The following is a 22,422-nucleotide window of genomic DNA, read 5'->3' on the forward strand; positions in this document are numbered from 1 at the left end:
CTATAGGGTCTGGTATTTGAGAATTACTGTATTCTTTTGGTGGTGTCATATTTTCCTAGATTTTTGTATTTCTAGTATCTCTACATTGATATCTGGTCATTTAGTAGAGCAGTTGCTTCTTCTGTTACTCTGGAGTGGGCTTTGAGGAAAGAGACTTCCTATTCTTTTTCTGGTCTCCACTGGTGACTCTTCTTGTATCAGTGTAGTCTAGTGTCTGGCGGGCTGCTTGCACAGCAGCTGTGGCTACTGCTGTGGCATCAAGTTGCTTCTGCAGCAGCCATGGTGGTGGTTGTGGTGGTTGTGGTGGGCCTCCTGCACAAAAGTAGTGTTTTCAGCATGCTACTTGCCTGCTTCTGGGTGGGGGATGCTGCCCTTGACTCCTGCCTAGGACCTCAGGCATGCTCTGTTTCTTGCCTGCTTCCAGGAGGAAGGGGCTGCCCTCGGCTCCTCTATAGTTCTCTTTAAGGACAGAAACCTAAGTAATTTTTAATAGCTGTATAAGAATAATCACTTTTTTTTCTATTGGAGGCACTCTTAACAAGAATCCTTTTAAAAAGGTATCAGTTCATGAAAAGAAAATTATAATTCTTTTCATCCAGATGAAAAATAAGAACTTGTATTATACTGGAAAGAGACAATAAACTGAAGATAGAAATAATCAAAGCCATACTGAACAAGAAAAGACCAAACATAGGGGAACCGCCTCAAGCTGGGTGTCTGCATGTTTACTGTGGACATTCATGAATAGTCCTGTGTGGGAGCTTGAGCCCTCCCCTCCCCTAGCTTCCCTTTGCCCACATATACTAGTGAGTGACAGTAAAGTGATTCCACCGATTGTGCCATTATTGTGTAGACCCCAATTAAGACTCCTTATCCCCTCTTTGTCCTATACTGCTCCCTCCACCAGCCCCAACTCCCACTTGGAGAGGTAGCAGCTACCCAAAGAGATCTTGAACTTGAAATTAGTTGCTTAGGTGTTAGTCCATTTCTGTTGCTTATAACAGAATACTGGGTAATTTATGAAGAATTAAAATTTATTTTTTACAGTGTTAGAGACTGGGAAGTCCAAGGCCCAGAGAACACATCTGGTGAGGGCCTTCTTCTTAGTAGGAACTCTGTACAGGGTCCCGTGGTGACCAGGGTCTCACATGGTAAGAATGAGTTGAGCAAGAGAGAGCTAACCTGCTCACTTGCTCTCCTTATAAAGCCATCAGAACTGTGCCCATGACCACCCATTTAATCATTAATCTATTACTCCATGAACGGATCAATCCGTTCAGTAGGGCACAGTCCTCACAATCTGATCACCTCTTAAAGGCCCCCCTTTCAAATAACATAATTGGATTTCCCACCCTCTTACCACTGTTATAATGGGTATTTAGTTTCCAATATGTGAACTTTTGGAGGACACATTTGACCCATAGTAGATGTTCTCTACCCTAATGACTGGGGTTCTGATCCTGTTTACGCATCCACCCCTCCACCTCTCCATCTACCCTGAAAACAACCGGTGTGAGGACAGGAGTCCACACCCACCCTCCACTGCACACTTACCGTCTCTCTGATTCACCGCCATCTGTCTCACGCTCCCACCATGACAGGGAAAGAAATAGAACCTAACAAAAAGCAAGTGGATCTGGCTGGCAGTTGAAATTAGAAATCCACATACTGACTGAAGGAAAGAAGGTTAAAAAAGTGAATACTTCATAGTCAGAATTGTCACTTGCGGGCCGGCCCAGTGGCACACTGCTACAGTGCGCCGCTTGGGAGCGTGATGGCGCTCCCGCCGAGGGTTCGGATCCCACATACAGACTGGCCACTCACTGGCTGAGCGAGGTGTGGGCGCAACACCAAGGGTTGCTATCCTGTTGCCGGTCCCGGTCCGGTACGGGCGTGACACTGAGGGTTGCGATCCGTTGCCGGTCACGAAAAAAGACAAAAAGGAAAAAAAAAAAAAAAGAATTGTCACTTGCTGTGAATAGCCATTGTTTTCTTTCTTTGTATTGATTAATCACTTTTTTTGAAAAATAGGGTTGTAGCCCTGGATACTATCGGGACAACAAAGACTTATATACTGGACGGTGTGTTCCCTGCCATTGCAATGGACATTCAAACCGATGCCAGGATGGTTCAGGAATATGTATTGTGAGTAAATTGATACTCTAATGCTGTCAGCAGCAATCTGTTTCTTCCCATTTCCCGTACTAGGCCCTGAGATGTCAAGGTCACATCTCCTAACAAACCCTCAACAGAAGTTGCTGTGTAACATGTAGGAGGCTCCAAAGTTATCAGGCTGAATTATTTTACATTTCATGTTTTCCTCCATTTTAACGTGCACCATCAGAGGAGAACACCTGTCTGAACAATTAAATTACACCTAAGCTACTAAATCTCTGCATCATTAAATGATACTAATAGGTAGATGGTGGGACTTAACTCTTGCCAGAATCATAAATCAGAGCAATTGAATTTGGGCCCCAGTTCTGCTGGGATGGCAGGGGGTGGCAGGATGTGGGACTTGTTCCTGTCAGATGAGCATTAACTCAGGAAAGCAAACAGGAGAAGGGGATGCAGAGAAGGGCTTACGGCTCAGACTTACTCAGTCAAGCACCAACTCTTCACGACTGCCAAGGCAGGGTTAGGGGAAGACAGGTGAGAGGAGGGTGTGCGGGAAAGAAAGCACTGCCTCTCCTTCCCTCCAACCTAGTGTCCTCGGGCTGCAGGTGCCCTGTACTGACTCTCCCCACCCCATTCCAATGGCCTCAAGGCAGTCCCTGATGTCTACAGCTTATCCACTGGAAAGTGATCTTATTTGGGAATATTTTATAAAATTGTCTCACACAAAATTAGTTTCTTAGGAACTTTTTCTTTTGCATCCTAGAGCAGAACTTTTTTTATTTGACTTTTTTCATCCCTTTCAGCAGAGGTCTTCTCCCTGGTAGCTGGTGGGGGGCTTCTCAGATAGGAAGATGGATAGTTCCAAGGGAAGGAGAGAGCAGCAGCACCCACAGGACACACAGAGCCCTGGCTGCGTGGTGCTTCTTTGGAAACACACTCCCTTGGCATGGATTTCCTTTGCGTTGTGTAACGCAACTAGGGCATGTTTCAGCTATTTGAGTTCCTAGGCTGTATTAAGCTAGTTCAGTGTGTCCTAGGGAACTGCTTCCTCTGCAAGATGGGACAGGCCAGAACAGGAAATTGTTGTAACGAGCCGCTTGATAGGATATTTTGTTGGATTGTAACCTTATAAGTTCAAAAAGAATGAAAGACATTGGGAAATACTGTTTTTCAGCTTATAAGTATTCCTTTATATCATAGTTTATGTTTGATACTGCATACTGTGTGTAACACAGGTAGATGCTTTAATTAAATATTTATCTTATCACTGAAGCATTGCCAAATGTTAAGTCCACCTTACAAAAGGACACCAAAGAACAAAGGGAGCTTTCTCTGTACTTCATTCGCCCAGTGAAAGGATAACTTGTGAAAGTCATAATTCGTAGTTTAATCAGACAAGATTTTCCTTCCCATTTCCTTTTTTGTAGTTCTGTCTTCATTTGTCCCTAATGGCCACGTGGCCGCTACAGACTATTCATTCAGGAAATCCTTACTGAGCATTTGCTGTTGTGGCAGGTCCCAAGCTAAGCGCTGGGCTTAAAATCATCAGACGTGATCCCTACTCTCAAAGGGCTTGCTGTCTACACATGCGCATGCACACTCACGTNAGTATTCCTTTATATCATAGTTTATGTTTGATACTGCATACTGTGTGTAACACAGGTAGATGCTTTAATTAAATATTTATCTTATCACTGAAGCATTGCCAAATGTTAAGTCCACCTTACAAAAGGACACCAAAGAACAAAGGGAGCTTTCTCTGTAGTTCATTCACCCAGTGAAAGGATAACTTGTGAAAGTCATAATTCGTAGTTTAATCAGACAAGATTTTCCTTCCCATTTCCTTTTTTGTAGTTCTGTCTTCATTTGTCCCTAATGGCCACGTGGCCGCTACAGACTATTCATTCAGGAAATCCTTACTGAGCATTTGCTGTTGTGGCAGGTCCCAAGCTAAGCGCTGGGCTTAAAATCATCAGACATGATCCCTACTCTCAAAGGGCTTGCTGTCTACACATGCGCATGCACACTCACGTACACACACACACACACACACATGCACACATGGGGTCTGTGCTCATTGAACTGCTCGGTGGCAAGTGCTTCTGCCTCTGGGAAATGTGTCCGTTGTGGGACGCCAAGGCTGCAGCTCTCATTTATAAAGCACCGTAATAAGGATGTCAATGCCTTTGAACATCAAGTGGGCTTTCAGGCCAATTCCACTGCAAATCGACAACCCCCACCTCTCAAGGTCCAAAGGAAACTTCTAAAATCGGGGATCATCACACGTGTGCAACTCTCCACATCATTTCATGAATAAACTTTGAAGTTTGAAAAGAAAAGCCGACCTCGGGCCGGCCCGGTGGCGCACTGCTACAGTGCGCCGCTTGGGAGCGCGGTGGCGCTCCCACTGAGGGTTCGGATCCCACATACAGACCGGTTCCCGCTCACTGGCTGAGTGAGGTGCGGGCGCGACACTGAGGGTTGCGATCCATTGCCGGACACGAAAAAAAACAAAAAAAAAAAAGAGTTGACCTTTTAGGTTAATTTACGTGCTTAATAACAGTTTTAGCAAAATATTTGGTGGGCAAGGAGATTCAGCTTTAAATGTTCACTATGTCATTTAGTGTCCAGTTCTGTGAATACATTGACTTTCTAATAGGGATTTTTGGCATCCATTTTTTTAAAAATGATAGTCTAATCATTGGAAGGACCTCTATAACTCCGAATAATTTGTGTGTAAAAAAAATTTGATTATGCACCCAGTAGTAGGCTCCTGCCTATTCATTATATGTTGGCAAATTACACTTTTCTAGGTTGGAGATGAATTATTTTTAAGTTGTGTAGTCTTAGTTGGTTTTGAATCTTGATTTGAATTAATAAAATATTAGTTTTGACTTGTTTGTCCTTTTGAATTGCTGTTTTAATAGTTTTTTTTAAATGAGCACAAAGAACGTTGAAGTTCAGTAATCTCTTTTGAGCAATGAATTTTTTGCGTGTAATGAGTGGTTCCCATCTCTTTCTCCTTTTGTTAATGGTGTTTGCACTGTTGATTGAGACATTGCAAGGGCAGGAGCAGGCCCAAGGGGCCTGCAGTGACAACGGGCCCCCTTCTCTCTGCAGAGCCCCTGCCTCTCCCTCTTCTACACTTATTTTCTCCTCTTCTCCCAAGTCCCCTTGCCTCTACTGTCTCTGTCGCCCCTGCCTTATCTTCCTCTCTGTTCCCATGTCCCTTTTCTCTTCCCATCTTCTTTCTTTAGTTTCCTTCTTTTTATTCCCTGCCACATGAGCCCCTCTTCCCCTCTGCCCCCAGATGGTTTATCTGAAATTCACAGCCACCTCGCTGCTCCCCTGAGGCTCAAGCATGGGAGGAAGCCCGGGACCCTCTGTGCAGCCTTAGGGGCTCTCTCTCACTGCGTCCCAACCCCCTGCACTTCAGCCTCTGATACACCCACTTCTTCTCATCCCTTCACAGGCTGCCACCCTATCGCAAGACTGAGGTTCTGTGTGCTCTGTTCCCTGTGCCTGGAATGTCCTTCCCTCATTTCTCTACCCGGCTAGTCCCCTCCTACATCCTCTATGTGGGCACCTCCAGGAGGCCTTCCCTGAGGCTCCAGAAGGGCCAGCTGCCCCTGGTCTTGCTCTCGTGGGATCTTGGCACACCACTGTCATCATATCTTTCACATTATGTTGAATATATCTATTTACAGGGTCAAACCTATCCCTGAGTCAAGGTACCAGCCCGTCTGTGCATCCCTAGGACCTAGCATAGCTGGGCATAAAGAAAATGCCCAATACACGTTTGCTGTCAAGTGGAGATGGGAGAGCATGTGCTATGGGAGTGGATGTGGGCTCCTGTGGCATTTATTCATTCATTCATTCATTCATTCACAGTAAACATAAGGAGACTTGATAGGCAGATGCCTCAGGTTTGCAGACTGATGAAGACAGCTTCCAATGTAGCTGCCTGCAACTGAGACATTCTTATGGGACTTTATCAAGCAACACAGGTTCTGACCCCCTTCCACGATCCTCTCCCCTCACCCTGGGTAGGACTGCATTCCGAATGTTTTTAGTAGGATGCAGATGTCCTCACCACAATTCTTGTTTTACCATGTTCTCTAGTACTTTCAGCCTCAGAGCTAAGTAGACATATCTATCCAGTCATGTTCTTCAAAGTTGACATTCAGATTGATAAAGAAAGAAAACAAAAGTGGAAAGGTAAATAATTCATTCCAAAGAATGGATGTTTTCAGGGGAGAGTTGGGGCGACTGAGTAAGGTAAAGACGAGGGAAGCCGCTGGTGCCCTCGTCTGACCCTGAGAGGACCGCCCCCCACCTCCCGGGGAGCTGAAAAGCCTTCAGGTGGATTCCTTCCCAGTGTCCGAACCTAAAGGAAAAACCCACACTGCAGTGAGATTCTGGACAGGGTGAGCTTTCTGGGAATGATCAAATCAGAGCATGTGAGCAGCATCCTCCTTTTCTGAAATGCATATTAATCCCTTGTGTTTATAGCACAATTTTACACCAAAAAGCATAAAAAGAATCCTTAACATCTTGGTGTTTTGTATGATTCTCGGTTATTCAATGATTTATGAAGGATGGATTTGTTTAATCTGGACAGACTGATGACATCTATGATTGAAGGGCAGTCTTGTCCATTGCGAACAAGCTGTGTCCTCTTGTGATATACGTGGATATTGTTTTTCCCAACCTAGCTTTAGATATTATTTACAATAAACAATAAAGTTTTCTACCCAAGTACCACCTCTGCATACAGAGGTAAAATATATAAGCAACAATTTTATTTATTTATTTATTTATTTATATATATATATATTTTTTTAAAAGATGACCGGTAAGGGGATCTTAACCCTTGACTTGGTGTTGTCAGCACCACGCTCAGCCCGTGAGCGAACCGGCCATCCCTATATGGGGATCCGAACCCAGGGCCTTGGTGTTATCAGCACCGCACCCTCCCGAGTGAGCCACAGGCCGGCCCCTAAGCAACAATTTTAAATTTTACTTATGCCAGGCCATATAATTAATACAAAATATCTCTGAATTATCAAATGCCCACAGCAAGGGGAGTTTTCCTGGATGTTTTTGTGCATATAGATCTTTATTACTAGGATAAAGCCAAGAAAGGTTATCTTGGGCTAAAAAATTCCACAAAATAAACAAATTCAACACAATCCATTAGGCTTTGTCTAAATAGACTCCTCAGTTGCAAAGTTGTATCATCTCAACTCTTTACTGAAGAAAAATTATCATTAGACATTGACATTGACATGAAGATAATTGATTTACATAAATAAAAAGCTTAGATAAAAATTAATTTCTTGATTCTTTGCAATATAAGTTGAGTGTTATCTTCAAATACTATGCAACTTTGTATTGTTGCTACAAATTCCGTGTTAACTTATTTCAATTTAATTGTTCTAGAGTATATCATTAAGTGAATTATGAAGTAAAATGAAGATAATTTTCATAAAATCAATTCTAAAGAGAAGAGGGGGAAAAAAATCTATATTTCTTGAGGGCCTGTACTTTTTAAAATCCTCCCAACAGCCTTGGAAAGTGGGCATCATTCTAACTGTATATTTTAGGAAAACTGCAATTGTATGTAAATCATATGTCAGTAAAAATTGATACGAAAAACAATTAAGCACAGAGAGGTGAAGGAACTTGCCCCAGGGTTGCACAGCTATGAGATGCTAGAGTGGGATTTGAACCCAGCTGGTCTGTCCCCACTACATCATGCCTCCAAATAACTGATGAAAGGGCATCAAAGATGATTAGATAGACAGGAAAAATATATTGTTAGTAGAACTGATATCACCATTAAGTTAGTTTACAATGATCTCAAAAGTCATAAATGTAACAGGCTGCTATTTATTGTCCTGTTCATCTGTCCCAAGAACTGTCAGCATAACACTGCTGGGGAACACTGCGAGCGCTGCAAAGAGGGTCACTATCGGGATGCTGTCCATGGATCCTGTAGGGTCTGCCCGTGTCCTCATACCAACAGGTACTGGGAAAGCTTGGAAATAACCTACAGAGATGGAGTAGTTTGGTGGTTGCCTAGCACTGGGGTAGGGGAAGAAGCAGGGAAAGGGGAAGTGTTTGCTAAAGGGTTATGGCATTTCTTTTTGAGATGATGAAAATGTTCTCAAATTGATCGTACTGATGGTTGTACAATCTGTAAATACACTAAAAGCCATAGAATTGCGTACTTTACATGGGTGAATTATATCTTAATAAAGTTGGTCTGTTAAAAGAATGAACAAACACAATGTGCAAGAAAAACAAAAACAAAACTCACCGACGGAAGCAGTGCCTCCACATCGTATTCTTGCAGGCTTTTCCTTTTCCTCCTTACTTTAGTTGTTTATTCGGTGGCTAAACAATTACATCTCGAGCACCAATACAGTGCTGGGCCTCGGCCCCCACTCTGCCGGGGAAATTGAAGTGAAGGAGAAGATTGACAGAGCTCTGATGTCACGGGACTTTACCTGGAGTGGGCTGGGGAGGGAGAGAAGGTGGGAGAGGCCGTCACACTCAATAAATACATACACAGATAAGAAGTATGATCTCAGAAGTGACATTTTCTGCAGTAGGGTTTTATGATTGATAGTGAGTGGCTGTTTTTAGAGAAAGTGGCCTGGAGTCATTGCGCTGAATGATGGGGTAGAATAAGCCTGGGCAATATCTTAGTGAAAAGAGAAGGGAAAGCCCCTGTGAAAACGTGTTCACGGACAGTAGGAAGGCAGGAGTGACTGAAGTGCAGGGTAGTAAAGAGGGCTGGAGAGAAGGCTGGCAGGGCAGCCTGGGCTCAGGCCCCGTGGAAGCTTGCAGCCTCTAGTCAAGCATCTGTATTTTCTCCTCAGTGTGATGGGAAGGCTTGGGACAGCTCTGAGCCACTGAATGACATGATCTGAGCTGCACGCAGGCTCCAGCGTGGCCAGTAGGTAGAAAGCCACCATTTTGTTTTCATGGTATCCTGTGTTCTGTTTGGGGTTGACACCTGGTCCTAGTCTTGCTCATCATAATGTGTGCATCATGGGGTCCAAGCAAAACAAAACAAATAAGTGAAGCAAGTGTTGGTTTGAAAATCAAGAAGATACTGATACAGCACCCGTAGTACACAGGCTCAGAAACAAGTATGGACTGCAAAGACAGACTGATATCAGTCCAGTATCAGGAAAACTGGCCAAGTCTTAACATCGCCAGAACATCACCCAAGTGTGGCATTTCTGGAGATATGCATTTGAAATGCTAGCCCAGTTTTTATTCTCTGTACTTGATAACGTTAAGCCTGCCCCATCCTGCAGCTTTAATTGCAAAGGGATCTGTCGCTTGACACTTGCCCAGACTTGTTTGAACAGAAGCTGGCGAGAGTAGAAAGCAGCAAGACTTCCACTGGGGTGCCTGGAAAGAGCTTTTCATTTTTGGTTGCAAAGCCTGTTGTTATCATCAACGTCGTCTTCCAGCTTCCATGCAGCTGAAGTAACACTTAGCTCCTCAGATCTATCAGTAAAGCTGTGTAAATTTATCTAATTCTCCTTCTGCAATATTAATACTGCTGACAGATTTCTAACTGTCCCTTTACAGACATTGACTCTGTATCCATCTAATAGGCCAAGAGAGGTTTCCCAAATAAGAATTTTCTTACTAGCAAATGAGAAATAGAGTGATTTCCCCTCAGATTTACATCAGTGTAATGTTCAATGGGCAGACACAGACCCTTCACATGGCAACAGGGCTTTTTCACGGTCTCTTTGTTTAAAACACAAAACAAAACAAAACCCCCTTCTCAAAAATACATCAGTGTAGAGCTGAAAGAAAAGGGATCAAAAATCCACAACTTGGTTTGAAAAACATGTGAAAATTGCCCATAACTAACCACAGAAGTTCCAAGGCAAGGGGGGGTGCGGGGTGGGGGGGAATGCTCCGTGCTCCTTTCTGGGGCTCCCACCAGCTTTTCTTCCCAGAAGGCAATGTGCCCAATATAAAAGAACTAGAATAAACAGGGAGAAAATTTTAAGAAAGAGTCAGAACTCTCTGTTCTTTTTTCTGCCTAGACTTGTTTTATTCCTTCTTTGTTACTCCTGGAAAAATGCTGTCGTAATCATCTCTTCCAAAGAGTTACTTTGCTCTGTCTAAAGGGAAGGAATGCATTTCTCCAAGCCAAAAATAAAATAAATGCCTTCAGTCCTTATTCATCACAATTTGCTCAATGTCAGCTGAAATAATTCATCATTATCTTTACACATCCTGATGGGCAAAATTTTCTTCTTACAAAAAGTAGCCAGATCCTGGGCTTCAATTTTCACTCAATGCAAGTTGGTCCTTTGTAGTAAAAAAAAAAAAAAAAAAAAAAAATGAGCGTAAAGCCTGTGGATGCATGTTTTTACTGGAGCCTTTTTCTGTCTTCCTTAAGTTTTGCCACTGGCTGTGTTGGAAATGGGGAAAACGTGAGGTGCTCCTGCAAACCTGGATACACGGGAACACAGTGTGAAAGGTGGGTGCTGCTCCCCTCTGTCCCCCCAACTCTTCCCCCCAGCCCGCAGGTGGGGGTGGGGAGGCTCTGCCAGCAGCTGCTGCGGACAGCGGCTGTGGGTGGGGCATTGCTGGGTGGTGGCTCAGAGCTAGGGGTGGGGCTGTTAGTTTCACTGAGGGCTGGAAAAAGATCTCCTGGGAAAAATACAAGACTGCTCACTTAATAAATCATTAACATCCTTCTCTTTCTTGCTTTGTACATGTTTCAGAAATCTGACAATGAGGCACAACACATACACACACGTAGCCCTGCATACCGCAAACACACCCCTGTGTACCCCAACCCCCATACACATTTCTACATACCCCTCACCCTCCATATATCCCTAGGTACCCCTAACCCCTCACACACACAGCCTTTGGTATACCTCCTCCATACATTCTTACATACCCATCCACTGACAAATATCTATACATACTCCTACCCCACAGACACATCTCTATATACCTCTACCCTCCCCCAACTTATCCCTATTTACCTGTACACAAATATAACTAGATATCCCTAGATATTTTTTTCATGTGCTATTGGCCATTTTTTAAATCTTATTTTCAAAATTCCTCTCTAGAAATAAATAGATAGATAGATAAATAAATAAATAGATAGATAGATAGATAAATAAATAAATAAAATTCCTTTCTAGGTCTTTTACCCATGTTTTCTATTGGAATGTTCTCTTTTTTTTAGTGTTCTTTTATGTATTCATTGGTATGTACAAAATTCTTTTAGAGGAAATTAACCCTTTATAATATATGTTGCAAATATTCTTTGTTTTTTGCTTGTATGGTTTGGGTTTTGGTTTTGTCAATTCTAGATATGCAGTAGTTAAGTTTTACTATGTAGTAGTTGTGTCTATTGTTTTATCCTTTGGAGTTTCAGCCATTGGTATCATGCTTAGAGAGGTCATATAAATGTTTATGCATATTTTCTTTTAGTACTTTTATGGTTTTATTCCTCACATTCAAATCTTTATTTTGGTGAAAGTTCAGAACCTAACCTCCTTGGTGGTTTTGCATAATCACATGGCAGATAGATTAAAGGTCAACATGTAAGGCAAAAGTTGATAAGAGTTCAAATAACCTTAAATATCCCAACACCCCATCTATCTCTCAGTAATCCAGGAGTTGTGTTGCAGGAAGTACCTGTGTGTTTGGTTACACTCCAGAACCAGGCTCAGTGTGAGATGTTCACTCTAGCAGAGGGACAAGAAATTAGACCAGCTGGGGGATTCATATCCCTCATGTCACATTCACCCCAGGATGGGAACTGGTTGAGTGAAATGGGGACAGATGTTCCAGCTGCTTCTCTCTCTCAATCTCATGCTCTTATATGTTCCTGTTCTCTCTCTTTTACCAAGTACATTTAGTTGAATTCACTAAAGCTAAATGTGTGTATGCAAAATTTCTGTATACACTTGGATTTGTTTCTGTCCATTTTATTTGGTTTGTGTCCCATTATCACTTCTGTATCATTTCTGAAAATATAAAATACCTTTGAATATTTGGTTGAATAAGGCTCCCCTGGGAACCCTTATATAAAATTTTTTCCTTGATCATTCTCGTACATTTTTTTTGTGAATTAACTTTAAAAGAGTTTGACCAAACTTTAAAAGAACAGAAAATTAATTCAACCAGATTTCACAGTAAGGCATGACCACTCTAGACTAGGATTTATCTGAAAAGTATATGGACAAGGGAGGACTTCAGTAGGTCTGAGGGACGACTCGAACCAGTGCAGCTGGGAGGTGGGAGTGGCAGGTGGTCAGGTTGGGGAAGCAACACCAGAAAGCCCAAGAGGCTGGAGGACACCTGCCACATGGGGAAGGTGGGACTGCCTTATTATGGGCACACAGGGCAGCAGCTGAGTCTGGACATTGTCCTATAGTAAAAGGGAGTGATTTAACATTCTTCTATTTTCCATTTTAGCAAAAGGAACCTTTCCCACACTTGCTTCACATTTATTAATTCTTTCTCTCAATGAAAAATGTATGGAGATCCTAGTATATGCCTGGCATTATGCTAAGTTCTGGAGACACATTAACAAACAGAGCACAGACTCTGTCCTCAAGAGCTTTGCAGTCCAGTGGTGGACAGACACAAAAACAAGCCATTAAAAAAGCGAGAGATAAGACAACTGGGCTAAGTCAATAGGAGGGCGTCCAACGAGCCTTGAAGGGTGGGGGAGGAAGGGGCAGCTACAGGAGACTAGAAGGATAGGTGGGCTGGGGCTGGCGGCTAGTGGCTGGGAAGGGATTCCAGGTTCTGATTTAAAAGCTATTGGACTCACACCTGGGAGAGGCTTCCTAATTTAATACTCCAGATGGTTTTTCACAAACAGTGAAGCAGACTCGGGAGAGTGTGGTGCTGACAAACAGTGAAGCAGAAAACAGCAACTGGGCTCAATGAGACATCCATTTGGCAGGCAGCTGATGTGAAGAAAAATTTTTAATTTTTAACAGTTCTCTCAGCTTGTGTTTGTTACATTTGAGGTCTCAAGAAGGCAAGCTATTGTCTTCAAAATTTTTTAAACTTTTTTTGCAGGTAAATGCCATTTTGGTGTCAATAGTTTTCATTTGTTAAACATGGATTGGGCACCAGGCATCATTCCTGGCACTAGTCATGAACTTCGCAATGATAAACACAAGCACAGAAGAGGATGACAAGTAGGAATGTTTACAGGAATCTGTTTGGGTAGGGGAGCAAGCAGCCAACTGGGGAGGGGGCTAGGAAAGCCCTCTGGGCTCTTACTGCCTTTTCCTCCCTCATCCACACAGAGTCACAGGTGACAGACACTTTCCCTGCTCTTTATTTGTTGTAACAATGTCATCTGTGAACTCAGAAAGCTTCACTTCAGTCCTCTGTGTTTAGCTGCTACCATAAAATGAGAATAACAGAACTGATTATTTCTTGTAATCAGTAACTAGTACTTTGCAAGAGTAAGGAAGAAGTGGAATCCAATTTCCTGAATATTTATGTGACTTTATAAGTAATATAATATAAGGTTTGTAATTATGCATCTTTTACACGTAAAGTTTAGACACCTAAAAATAAAGTATTTTAGAATATTGATCTTCTGCATAGCGTCATTTGTTAGGTAGAATATGGGGCTGGCCAGTCATAAAGTAAAGCCTTGTTGTTAGTACATTACCACCCTCCTTACTAGACTTAGATAAGCCACCTCAGCCTAGTTACCTTCTTAATAATTGGGGAATACAATTCCTATCTACTTTTTTTCTTGATAATTGGGAAATACAGCTTCCTATCTACTTTTTGAAATGTAATCATCCCAACTGATACCAACTATAAAATGAATATTTCATCATGTCTTATAATAATAGCTACCTTTCCTTGAATGTCTGTAATGTACAGGTATGGTGCCAGATTCTTTACATTATCTCTTATCTCTATTGACCAAAATAGGTATTATTAGTCCAATAGTTCACTCATTCATTCAACAAATACCTGTGTGCCAGGCACCATCCCAGGTGCTAGAGATGTATCAGTGAGCAAAACAGCAAAAAATAAAAATAATAATCCATGTTTTCATGGAACTTAAGCTCAAAGGGTTAAGCCCAAGACCACACTAGTAAGTGGTGGAGTCAGGGATCCAGCCAGTTCTTCCTGATCCTTTGCATTATATCACCAGTGTATCCATCAGTGCAGTACATTGAAAAATTGCCAAACAGTTTTTTTGATGCAAAGCTTAAATTTTGGAAAAAGTTTAATACCATATTTCCTTGATTCTATCAGTTCCATTGATGATAAGACACTGTACATTAATTTAATGACAATTCGGGATTGATTGGATGGGGAGTGGAACTTTGCTAATGGAAACATTTTAATTTACGTCCAACTCCAGAAACACTAGCATGTGTGTTTTACTTTTTTATAAACAGAATCTAAGAATAAAAGAAATATGATCTTTAAACTTGTAAGTCAGGAACTGGTTCTCATCACCAAATTATCTAGAAAAATAAAGGCCCTAGGCCAGTTGTTTAAGCTTGTTATATACAACACTGTAGTAATTAGTGCAAATGAATTAGGCAGACTTAGAATAGTACGATAGGAATATTTTTTTGTTTTCCTTAATTTATGAAAAATATGCAAAGTCAGAAGCAAAAAAGAGTATACAGATAATGCCAGGTTGTTTTTGAAATGCTCATATCAATTCACACACATGAGAAGTACTGGGTAAGTGATCTGGCTCATCCTCATTCTCATCAACACAAGACATTAACAAACTTTTTCCCCCACTGTGGTGAGTTAAAAATGATCTCTCATTGTGGTTTTAATTTTCATTTTCATGATTAATAATCAGGTTGGGCATTTTTTTGGAAACATAATTGATTACTTATCTGTGGGGTAAGTGTTGAATACTATAATAATATAAGAAAGTCCTCCTACATGCAGAAATTTGAAGTTATAGACTGTTATTTTAAATTTTTTTCTGTGAGAAAATTAGCCTTAAATTAAGCTATATTTAATTGTGTGATTCTTCAGAAACATAACTTATATATATTCAGCCACCCCTGATTTCCCAATTTTGATTAGTCAAACCCTTTGCTCCCGTGTACATTTTGTTCATCTGCCATTCAGCTATGGGGGTATTTGAGAACTTGATAGTCCAGGGAGCAGGAAAAGAAGAAATGAGCAATCCTTGCCTGCCTCCTACTCTCCCTGATCTCATTCAAGGGGTTAATATCTCTGTATTGAGAAACATTCATTCTTGCAAATCTATGTCAGCTTTCCTCCCACAAGGTTACAGTATCCCAAATGGGGGAGCTAGAGGTTAAGAAAACTGGGTGGGATAAATGATGAATTATTTGGTGTTCCTCCTCTTTCTTATATTTTGTGTAGGTGTGCACCAGGATATTTCGGGAATCCGCAGAAATTTGGAGGTAGCTGCCAACCATGCAATTGTAACAGCAATGGCCAGTTGGGCAGTTGTGACCCCCTGACTGGAGGTAAGATTGATGCACACCTCTGTTAACCTGCATTTAACAGGCTAAGAACTCAAGCAAAAAATTTCAAGAAGCATACTACATAATTACAGCTAACAAATTGTCCTCTTGTTTTGACAACCTTGGGGGTGCTTAGGTAGTATTTACAGCTTTGGTGAATAACTCACTTCAATTTTTTTTTTAAAGTAAATTGTTTTTAAAACTCAACTAATTATAGCTAAAATAACTTCAGACCCTACTGTGGTGATTTTGCTGAGATCTCCCTTTTGCATTGTAGGGTTATCATCACATCAACTTTCTTTGTGTGTGTATCTGAAGAAGTCAAAGTACTGCACGATGTGGGAGGGTAACTGGAATGGATTTTACACACCAAGGAAAAGATAATTAGTGGGAGTTAGTATGGATTTATTAAGAATAACTTGGAACAAAAAGGAAGACTAGTCTCTTCCTTCTTTGATGGAGAATATTAATAGGATTTATCAGAAAAATGTCATTGACATAGTATAACACCAGACACTTAGATAAAACCTCTCATCATAAAGCTATGGACAAGATGAAAAACTAAATCCTGGATATGTGGATTAGATCTGGTCAAGTGACTGTTCCCAAAGGAATGCAGAGTAAATGGATGAATGCCAGTCCAAGATGAGGTATCTGTTGTTGTTTTAATCCACTTCTGTTGTTTACAACAAAATACTTGAAATTGGGTGATTTATAAAGAAAATGAAACATTGCTTACAGTGTTAGAGGCTATAAAGTCCAAAGTCCGGGAAACACAGCTGGCGAAGGTCTTGGTGGTGGTGACAGTGATGACAGGGTATCACATTGCAAAAATGGCAGAGCAGAGAAAAACTCAGCTCTTCATTCACTCTTCTTTTAAAGCCTTCAGAATCATGCCCTGACCACTATTTTTAATCCATTCACTACAGCATGGTCCTGCAATCTAATCACCTCTTCAAGGCTCCACCTTTCAATTACTGTGATAGGATTTCCCACCCTTAGCAGTTACAGAGGGGATTAACCCTCACTGAGGTTGAGGGGCATCCAGTCAACGGCAGTCGTCATGCCTCAGGACTCCATCCTTGGCTCCATCTTGTTCAATGTTTTTGACCTGGATGGAAGTATAGAAGGGATGCCTACCCAGTCATCAAATGACACGAAGGTGGGAAGGATGGCAAATGCTTCCTATGACACATTTAGGATACAAAAGGGCCTCAACAGCCTGGAATCATGGGCCAGTTCTAACCAGACAAAATTATGTTTGGGATAAGCATACCATCCTATAGTTGAATGGGGAAAAAATCAACCTTTAAGTATGTGATAAGTGAGATGTGGCTTAGTAGCAGGAGGTGCAAAAAGGCTTAAGGTTGTAGTCAGCAGTAAGTTCAGTATGATTCAAGAATGTGATGTGGCCTTTAAGACACCTCAGACTACCATGACTGAGTTCTGGTGTCTAAAGCCAGGTGGTTCACCATCCCATGGCACAGTGCTCATGGAAGTCCTCACATGAAGTTTATGTCTTTAGAAGACAATAGATGAGCTACAGTTTGTTCAGAAAGAGGGCAAGACTGTGAAGGGACTTGAAACTTTGTCACATGGGGAAGCATTGACCAGGGCAGTGAAAAGAAGACCTGGAAAGGATGTATTTGAAAGGCTGGAGTGTGGGAGGAAGGTGGTCTTGTCATCTATGGTACGATGGATAGAACTTATACCAAAGAATGGAGGCAAGAGGGAGATCTATTTTCTATCATTCTAAGGAAGAAGGGTCAAATGTTTAAAGCTGTTTAGAGATGAAACAGACTTTTAAAAGGAGGCGATTTCTGATGTCACTGGAGATATTCAAGAAGTTGCAACATCACACACAGCTTATTCATGACATTAATGCCTCTTCAACCCTCCTTTCCCCCTACTTTAATCATAAAAATAAGCAACTTGAAGAGAGGATGTAACTATTTCAAAAATGGAAGAAAATGCTGACTCATGACACTTTCGTGTTCTTGTGAGCTTTTTTTTTGCTTTTTTTTTTTTTTCAACTAATAATGTATGGATTCCTTGGTGATCAAACCTCAAACTTGTTGAGAAAAATTGCATGATAAATCAATCATCCACATAAACCAAGTCCCCCATAGACTGAACAGGGTGCTACGGGAGACTGAAGGAAATGAAGCCATGTTTCTTGATTGAAAGGCATTTACAGACTAATCAAGGAAATAAAAGTGCCACTACTATATATACATTTAAGAATGAGTATAAGATATATAACCTTTAATTATATAATCTATATATAACCTTTAATTATATATAATAAATTAAAATGTATTCAAAGATATATAAAGGAAACATTGATTGAGTAGTAGGATCAATTGTGATGCTTTTATCTTATTTTTCTGGCTTTCCCAAATTTTCCAAAATGAATTTAATTTTTTGTGTATGCTATTAATAGTCAATGTGGTTTACATATGTAGAATCTTTAAAAAAAAAAAAGTTGATATTATAAAGGCAGAGAGTAGAACAGTAGTTACCAGAGACTGGCAAAGGGGCAAGGGGAGGGAAAACGGAGAGGTGGCCAATGGGCACAAAGTTCAATTAGAAAGGAGGAGTAAGTTCTGGTGTTCTGTTGCACGGTAGGGTGACGATGGTTAACAGCTGAGTTTTGCCTGTTACATAATAGCTACAGGAGAGGCTTGTGAATGTTTTCACCACAAAGAAATGATAAGTGCGTGAGATGATTGATACATTAACTACCCTGACCTGATCATTATACAACATACATATGTGTCAAAATATCAGATCATAACTCACAAGTATGTACAATTACAACGTATCAATTAAAAATTTTTCAAAAGTAAATGTAGTTTAAAAGCGTGGAATATTACTGGCTGCTGAGAACAACTGTGAAAACCTCTTGTAGCATGCACAGAAAGATTTCAAGCTTAGAGTTTTGCTGTGGTGAAATCAGATTATTTTTCAGAGGGAAATAAGAAGTGATTTCAGTGTAAAACTGCGTGGCATGGGAAAGGAGCAGAAGTGGAAGGAGCAAAGAATGTCCAAGGATGACCAATAGATGTTCCTGACTGTAGCTGAGAACATCAAAACAGCTTACATGTTCTGTAGCAGTGTGGGCCCACTTGCACTGTCTGCCTCTATCACAGCGTCTGTCACACTGTTTGGTTATTTGTCTGCCTCTGCTGTGGGACTATTAAACCACAGGACAGTAGGGATTTTTGTCTTGGTATCTTTGCATTTCCTGCAGCTAGCATGGGGCCATGGCACACAGTGCATGCCCAAAGGTGCTCAGTGAATGTTTGTTCAGTGTTCTCAAATGATAGTTGAATGTTGAATGAACATATAGGAGGCTATCCAATGATGAAAGCCTTGATGCCAACAAATAGGAGTTTTATTTTGATAGGAAGAGCATGCCTGACCCTTTTGTAGAGAATAACTGGAGTATATAATCAGGGAGGCCATGAAAGAAGTTCAGTGGTTGGGGAGGAGGGGAGGAAGAGCAGGTGATACTAAGGAGTCAGGTGACTAAACTCTTCCAAAACTAGCTTTTCTGAAAGCCAAGTTAAAAAGCAGATGAAGAGTAAGTTTAATCACAATGCCTTCTTTGGTTATTTCCTGATTTCAGATTGCATAAACCAAGAACCCAAAGACAGCGGCCCTGCAGAAGAATGTGATGGTGAGAAAAAGCTCTCCTCCCCCTCCCAAGTTGTGGGTTTTAGTTGAAGATATGCAAGTCCCATCCTGGGATACGCAGTTTCCAGTCTGGGAAAGCAATGGTGGGAGGACTACTTATGGTCAAACGCAGCCTCTGTCACCTACTAGCTATGTGACCTTCAACAAGTGACGTGACTTCTCCAAGCCTCAGTTTTATTATTTGTAAAATGGACACAATAACTAGACCTGGGCTGTTGGGAAAATGCTTGTAATCCTTTTATCACAATGCCTGGTAAATAGCAAGCACTCCACAAATAAAAGCTATTTATTGTTATTTTCCCCACATACGAAAGAAGCAACCAGTGGCATAGAATCACCATTTCTTTTTAAAGTGCTCCCTGTGTACAGGGATCTCCCTTTTTTTCAGAATCACATCCCTCCCTGAGCTGGCCAGGGCAGTGATTTTGCGATGGTCTGTGCACATATGTTGTGCTCTCTTTGCTTCCTGTGGCTCCAGCCTGTAGCACATTTGCCTTTGATTGTGGCCCCTGCAGATTGCGACAGCTGTGTGATGACACTCCTGGATGATCTGGCCACCATGGGCGAGGAGCTCCGCCTGGTCAAGTCACAGCTGCAGGGCCTGAGTGCCAGCGCAGGTGCTCTGGAGCAGATGAGGCACATGGAGACCCAGGCCAAGGACCTGAGGGTAAGTCCCCATGGCCCTGAGCAGATACTGGGTGAATAGGTGCTACCGGAATGGATGGTCCTCAAGTGGAAAGGGAAGAGGTTGACTCTGTTTCAGGTTCTGGAGGTTTCCTCCTTCCTCTGATCCAAGTGGAGATTAGATTTTTCCTGGCGGAAAGTATTTGTGAATACACAAAGCACTTTTAAGTGAACATTCTTTACTCACTGAACATTTTGGACTAATTTTTCTCATAGAGCCTTTATGTGTCTTGTATTTGGAAGACACAGGTTTATCTTTTTACGAACAAGTTTGTGTAAAATTGGTATTAATTCTTTAAATGTTTGATAGAATCTTCCAGTGAAGCCATGTAGGCCTGGGGTTTTCTTCATTGGAAGTTTTTTTAAAAAACAAAGCAAAACACAAATTCAATTTTTTTTCCATTTCAATTTTTAAATTTTATTTATTTTATTATTACTTTTTTATTGAAAAACAGTTGATTGTACATATTTGTGAGGTATCGTGTTGAATGTCAATACCTGTGTACGATATGTGATGATCAAATCAGAACAGTTAGTATATTTGACATTACACACTGTAATCATTTTTTGTGGCCCTTTACCAATTTCTCACTAACCCCCAATTTTTAAAAAATAGATATGAGGGCCGGCCCGGTGGCGCACTGCTACAGTGTGCCGCTTGGGAGCGCGGTGGCGCTCCCGCCGAGGGTTCGGATCCCACATACAGACCGGCCACTCACTGGCTGAGCGAGGTGCGGGTGCAACACCGAGGGTTGCGATCCCGTTGCCGGTCCCGGTCCAGTACGGGCGCGACACTGAGGGTTGCGATCCGTTGCCGGTCACGAAAAAAGACAAAAAAAAAAAAAAATAGATATGAGACTATTTGGATTATTTATTTCTTTTTGAGTGATATCTGGTAGTTTGTGCCTTTCAAATAATGTGTCCATTTCATCTAAGTGATCAAATGTATTGACATAAAATTGTTTATAATGTACCCTTATTTTTTTCTTTTTAATTTATTGATTTATTATTATTATTTTTACATTCTAAGATGTTACAGAGCAGTTGGGGAGGAAGGGTAAAAGGGAAAGTGGAGGGAGATAGGGTGTGAGGAGTAGGAAGGAGGGAGGGTAGGGCATGGTTGAGGCCTGTGTCACCCCCTCATTTTGGCAGGGGAGCCCAGGGGGTTTCTGGCAATGGCCTAGTGGTCATCACTGGGCTGGATTGGACATTGGGAGGGCATGGCTGAGTCCCTTGATGCCTCACCGCCCTGGCTCAGGGGCCCAGGATGCTTCTGGTGACAGCCTGGTGGTAGTTGCTGGGCTGGATGTGGACATTGCGGGGGCATGGCTGAGACCCTTGATCCCCCACCACTCTGGCTCGAGAGCCAGGGGCACTTCTGGTGGCAGCTGGGTGGTCATCGCTGGGCTGGATGCAGATGTTGGAGGAGCATGGCTGAGGTCCTCAGCCCTTTTTCCCCCCCAGCTTGGGAACCCGGGGGGCTTCTGGTCCTTTTATGTTTTATAAAGTGTTCTTTGGTGGTGTTAGACCTTTACTGGTTAATATCAGAACTTTGTCTCTGATCTGTGAGTGTTTCTTTTGCTTCTGTGTTGGATTATTAGCCGCCCCCACCACTTAAACTCTGCACTGGAACTAATTTGTTGTCCTTTGCTTACTTCTAAAATGGGGAACTTCTTGTGGGAACCAGCACTTTGAGCCCTGTGGTTGAGCTAAATTTCTGCTTTGCTGCTGATTCCCTGGGTAAGGCTTTTTGTGCAGCTCAGGTTTTAATTGTTGACCTTTTAAGTACTTCTGGATCTTGTGAGGTCCGGTACACTTGGGAAGTGTGGAAATTCTGTCTGGGCCTGAGACTTTCCAGCAAACTCACCCCCTACAGTTCTATATTCTTGACCAGTCTCCATTGGGTGGTCCTGTGCTGAGTGGGGGGCAGATCAGCTGTTCTTGCTGTGCCTCAATGCTCTCCTTGGTGGGCCCGTCTCCCCCACCCTCTCACTCCAAACATTTCCCATGGGATGGGCCATGCACCTGTCCCTTGCGATGACTCATCAGCCTCTGAGTGGCTCCTTTTTTCAGTTGTCTGTGGCCCCTCACTGCTGTGTGGGTCCACGGAAACCCTGTCAGTGGTCTGGCTGGCCTGGGAGCCACCAAGGCCCTCCTCTCCCTGCCACCTCTAAGCAACTTTATCTGAAGGGCACAGCTGCTGCTTTTGCCAGCTCCTGCTCCATGCGCTCACCGGGGCCAGCCTTGAAGCGGCTGGTGCTCGAAATGGTTGGAGCAGTCCTTTCTCTCACCATGGCTTCTGCTGCCTTCATGAGCTCTGTACGTCTCTCCTCCTCTTCCCCTGAGCTCTAGCAGCCCCAGCTTGGCCGTTGTTGCTTTTTTTTTTGAAGATGACCGGTAA

The 22,422-nt window shown here is 42.1% G+C and overlaps 1 protein-coding gene across 1 annotated transcript in view; it reads left to right on the plus strand.

Moving 5' to 3' along the window:
* The window catches only part of LAMA3 (laminin, alpha 3), a 93,046-nt gene that overhangs the window by 16,995 nt on the left and 53,629 nt on the right, over window positions 1-22,422 (plus strand). Inside the window, exons 5-10 of the mRNA XM_008576644.1 lie at window positions 2,032-2,145; window positions 8,037-8,146; window positions 10,559-10,639; window positions 15,535-15,641; window positions 19,270-19,320; window positions 19,853-20,004. Coding sequence (XP_008574866.1) covers window positions 2,032-2,145; window positions 8,037-8,146; window positions 10,559-10,639; window positions 15,535-15,641; window positions 19,270-19,320; window positions 19,853-20,004 — 615 coding nt within the window. The remainder of the gene's footprint in view (window positions 1-2,031; window positions 2,146-8,036; window positions 8,147-10,558; window positions 10,640-15,534; window positions 15,642-19,269; window positions 19,321-19,852; window positions 20,005-22,422) is intronic.

This window comes from Galeopterus variegatus, unplaced genomic scaffold (assembly GCF_000696425.1).
Source record: "Galeopterus variegatus unplaced genomic scaffold, G_variegatus-3.0.2 Scaffold1383, whole genome shotgun sequence".
NCBI lineage: Eukaryota > Metazoa > Chordata > Mammalia > Dermoptera > Cynocephalidae > Galeopterus > Galeopterus variegatus.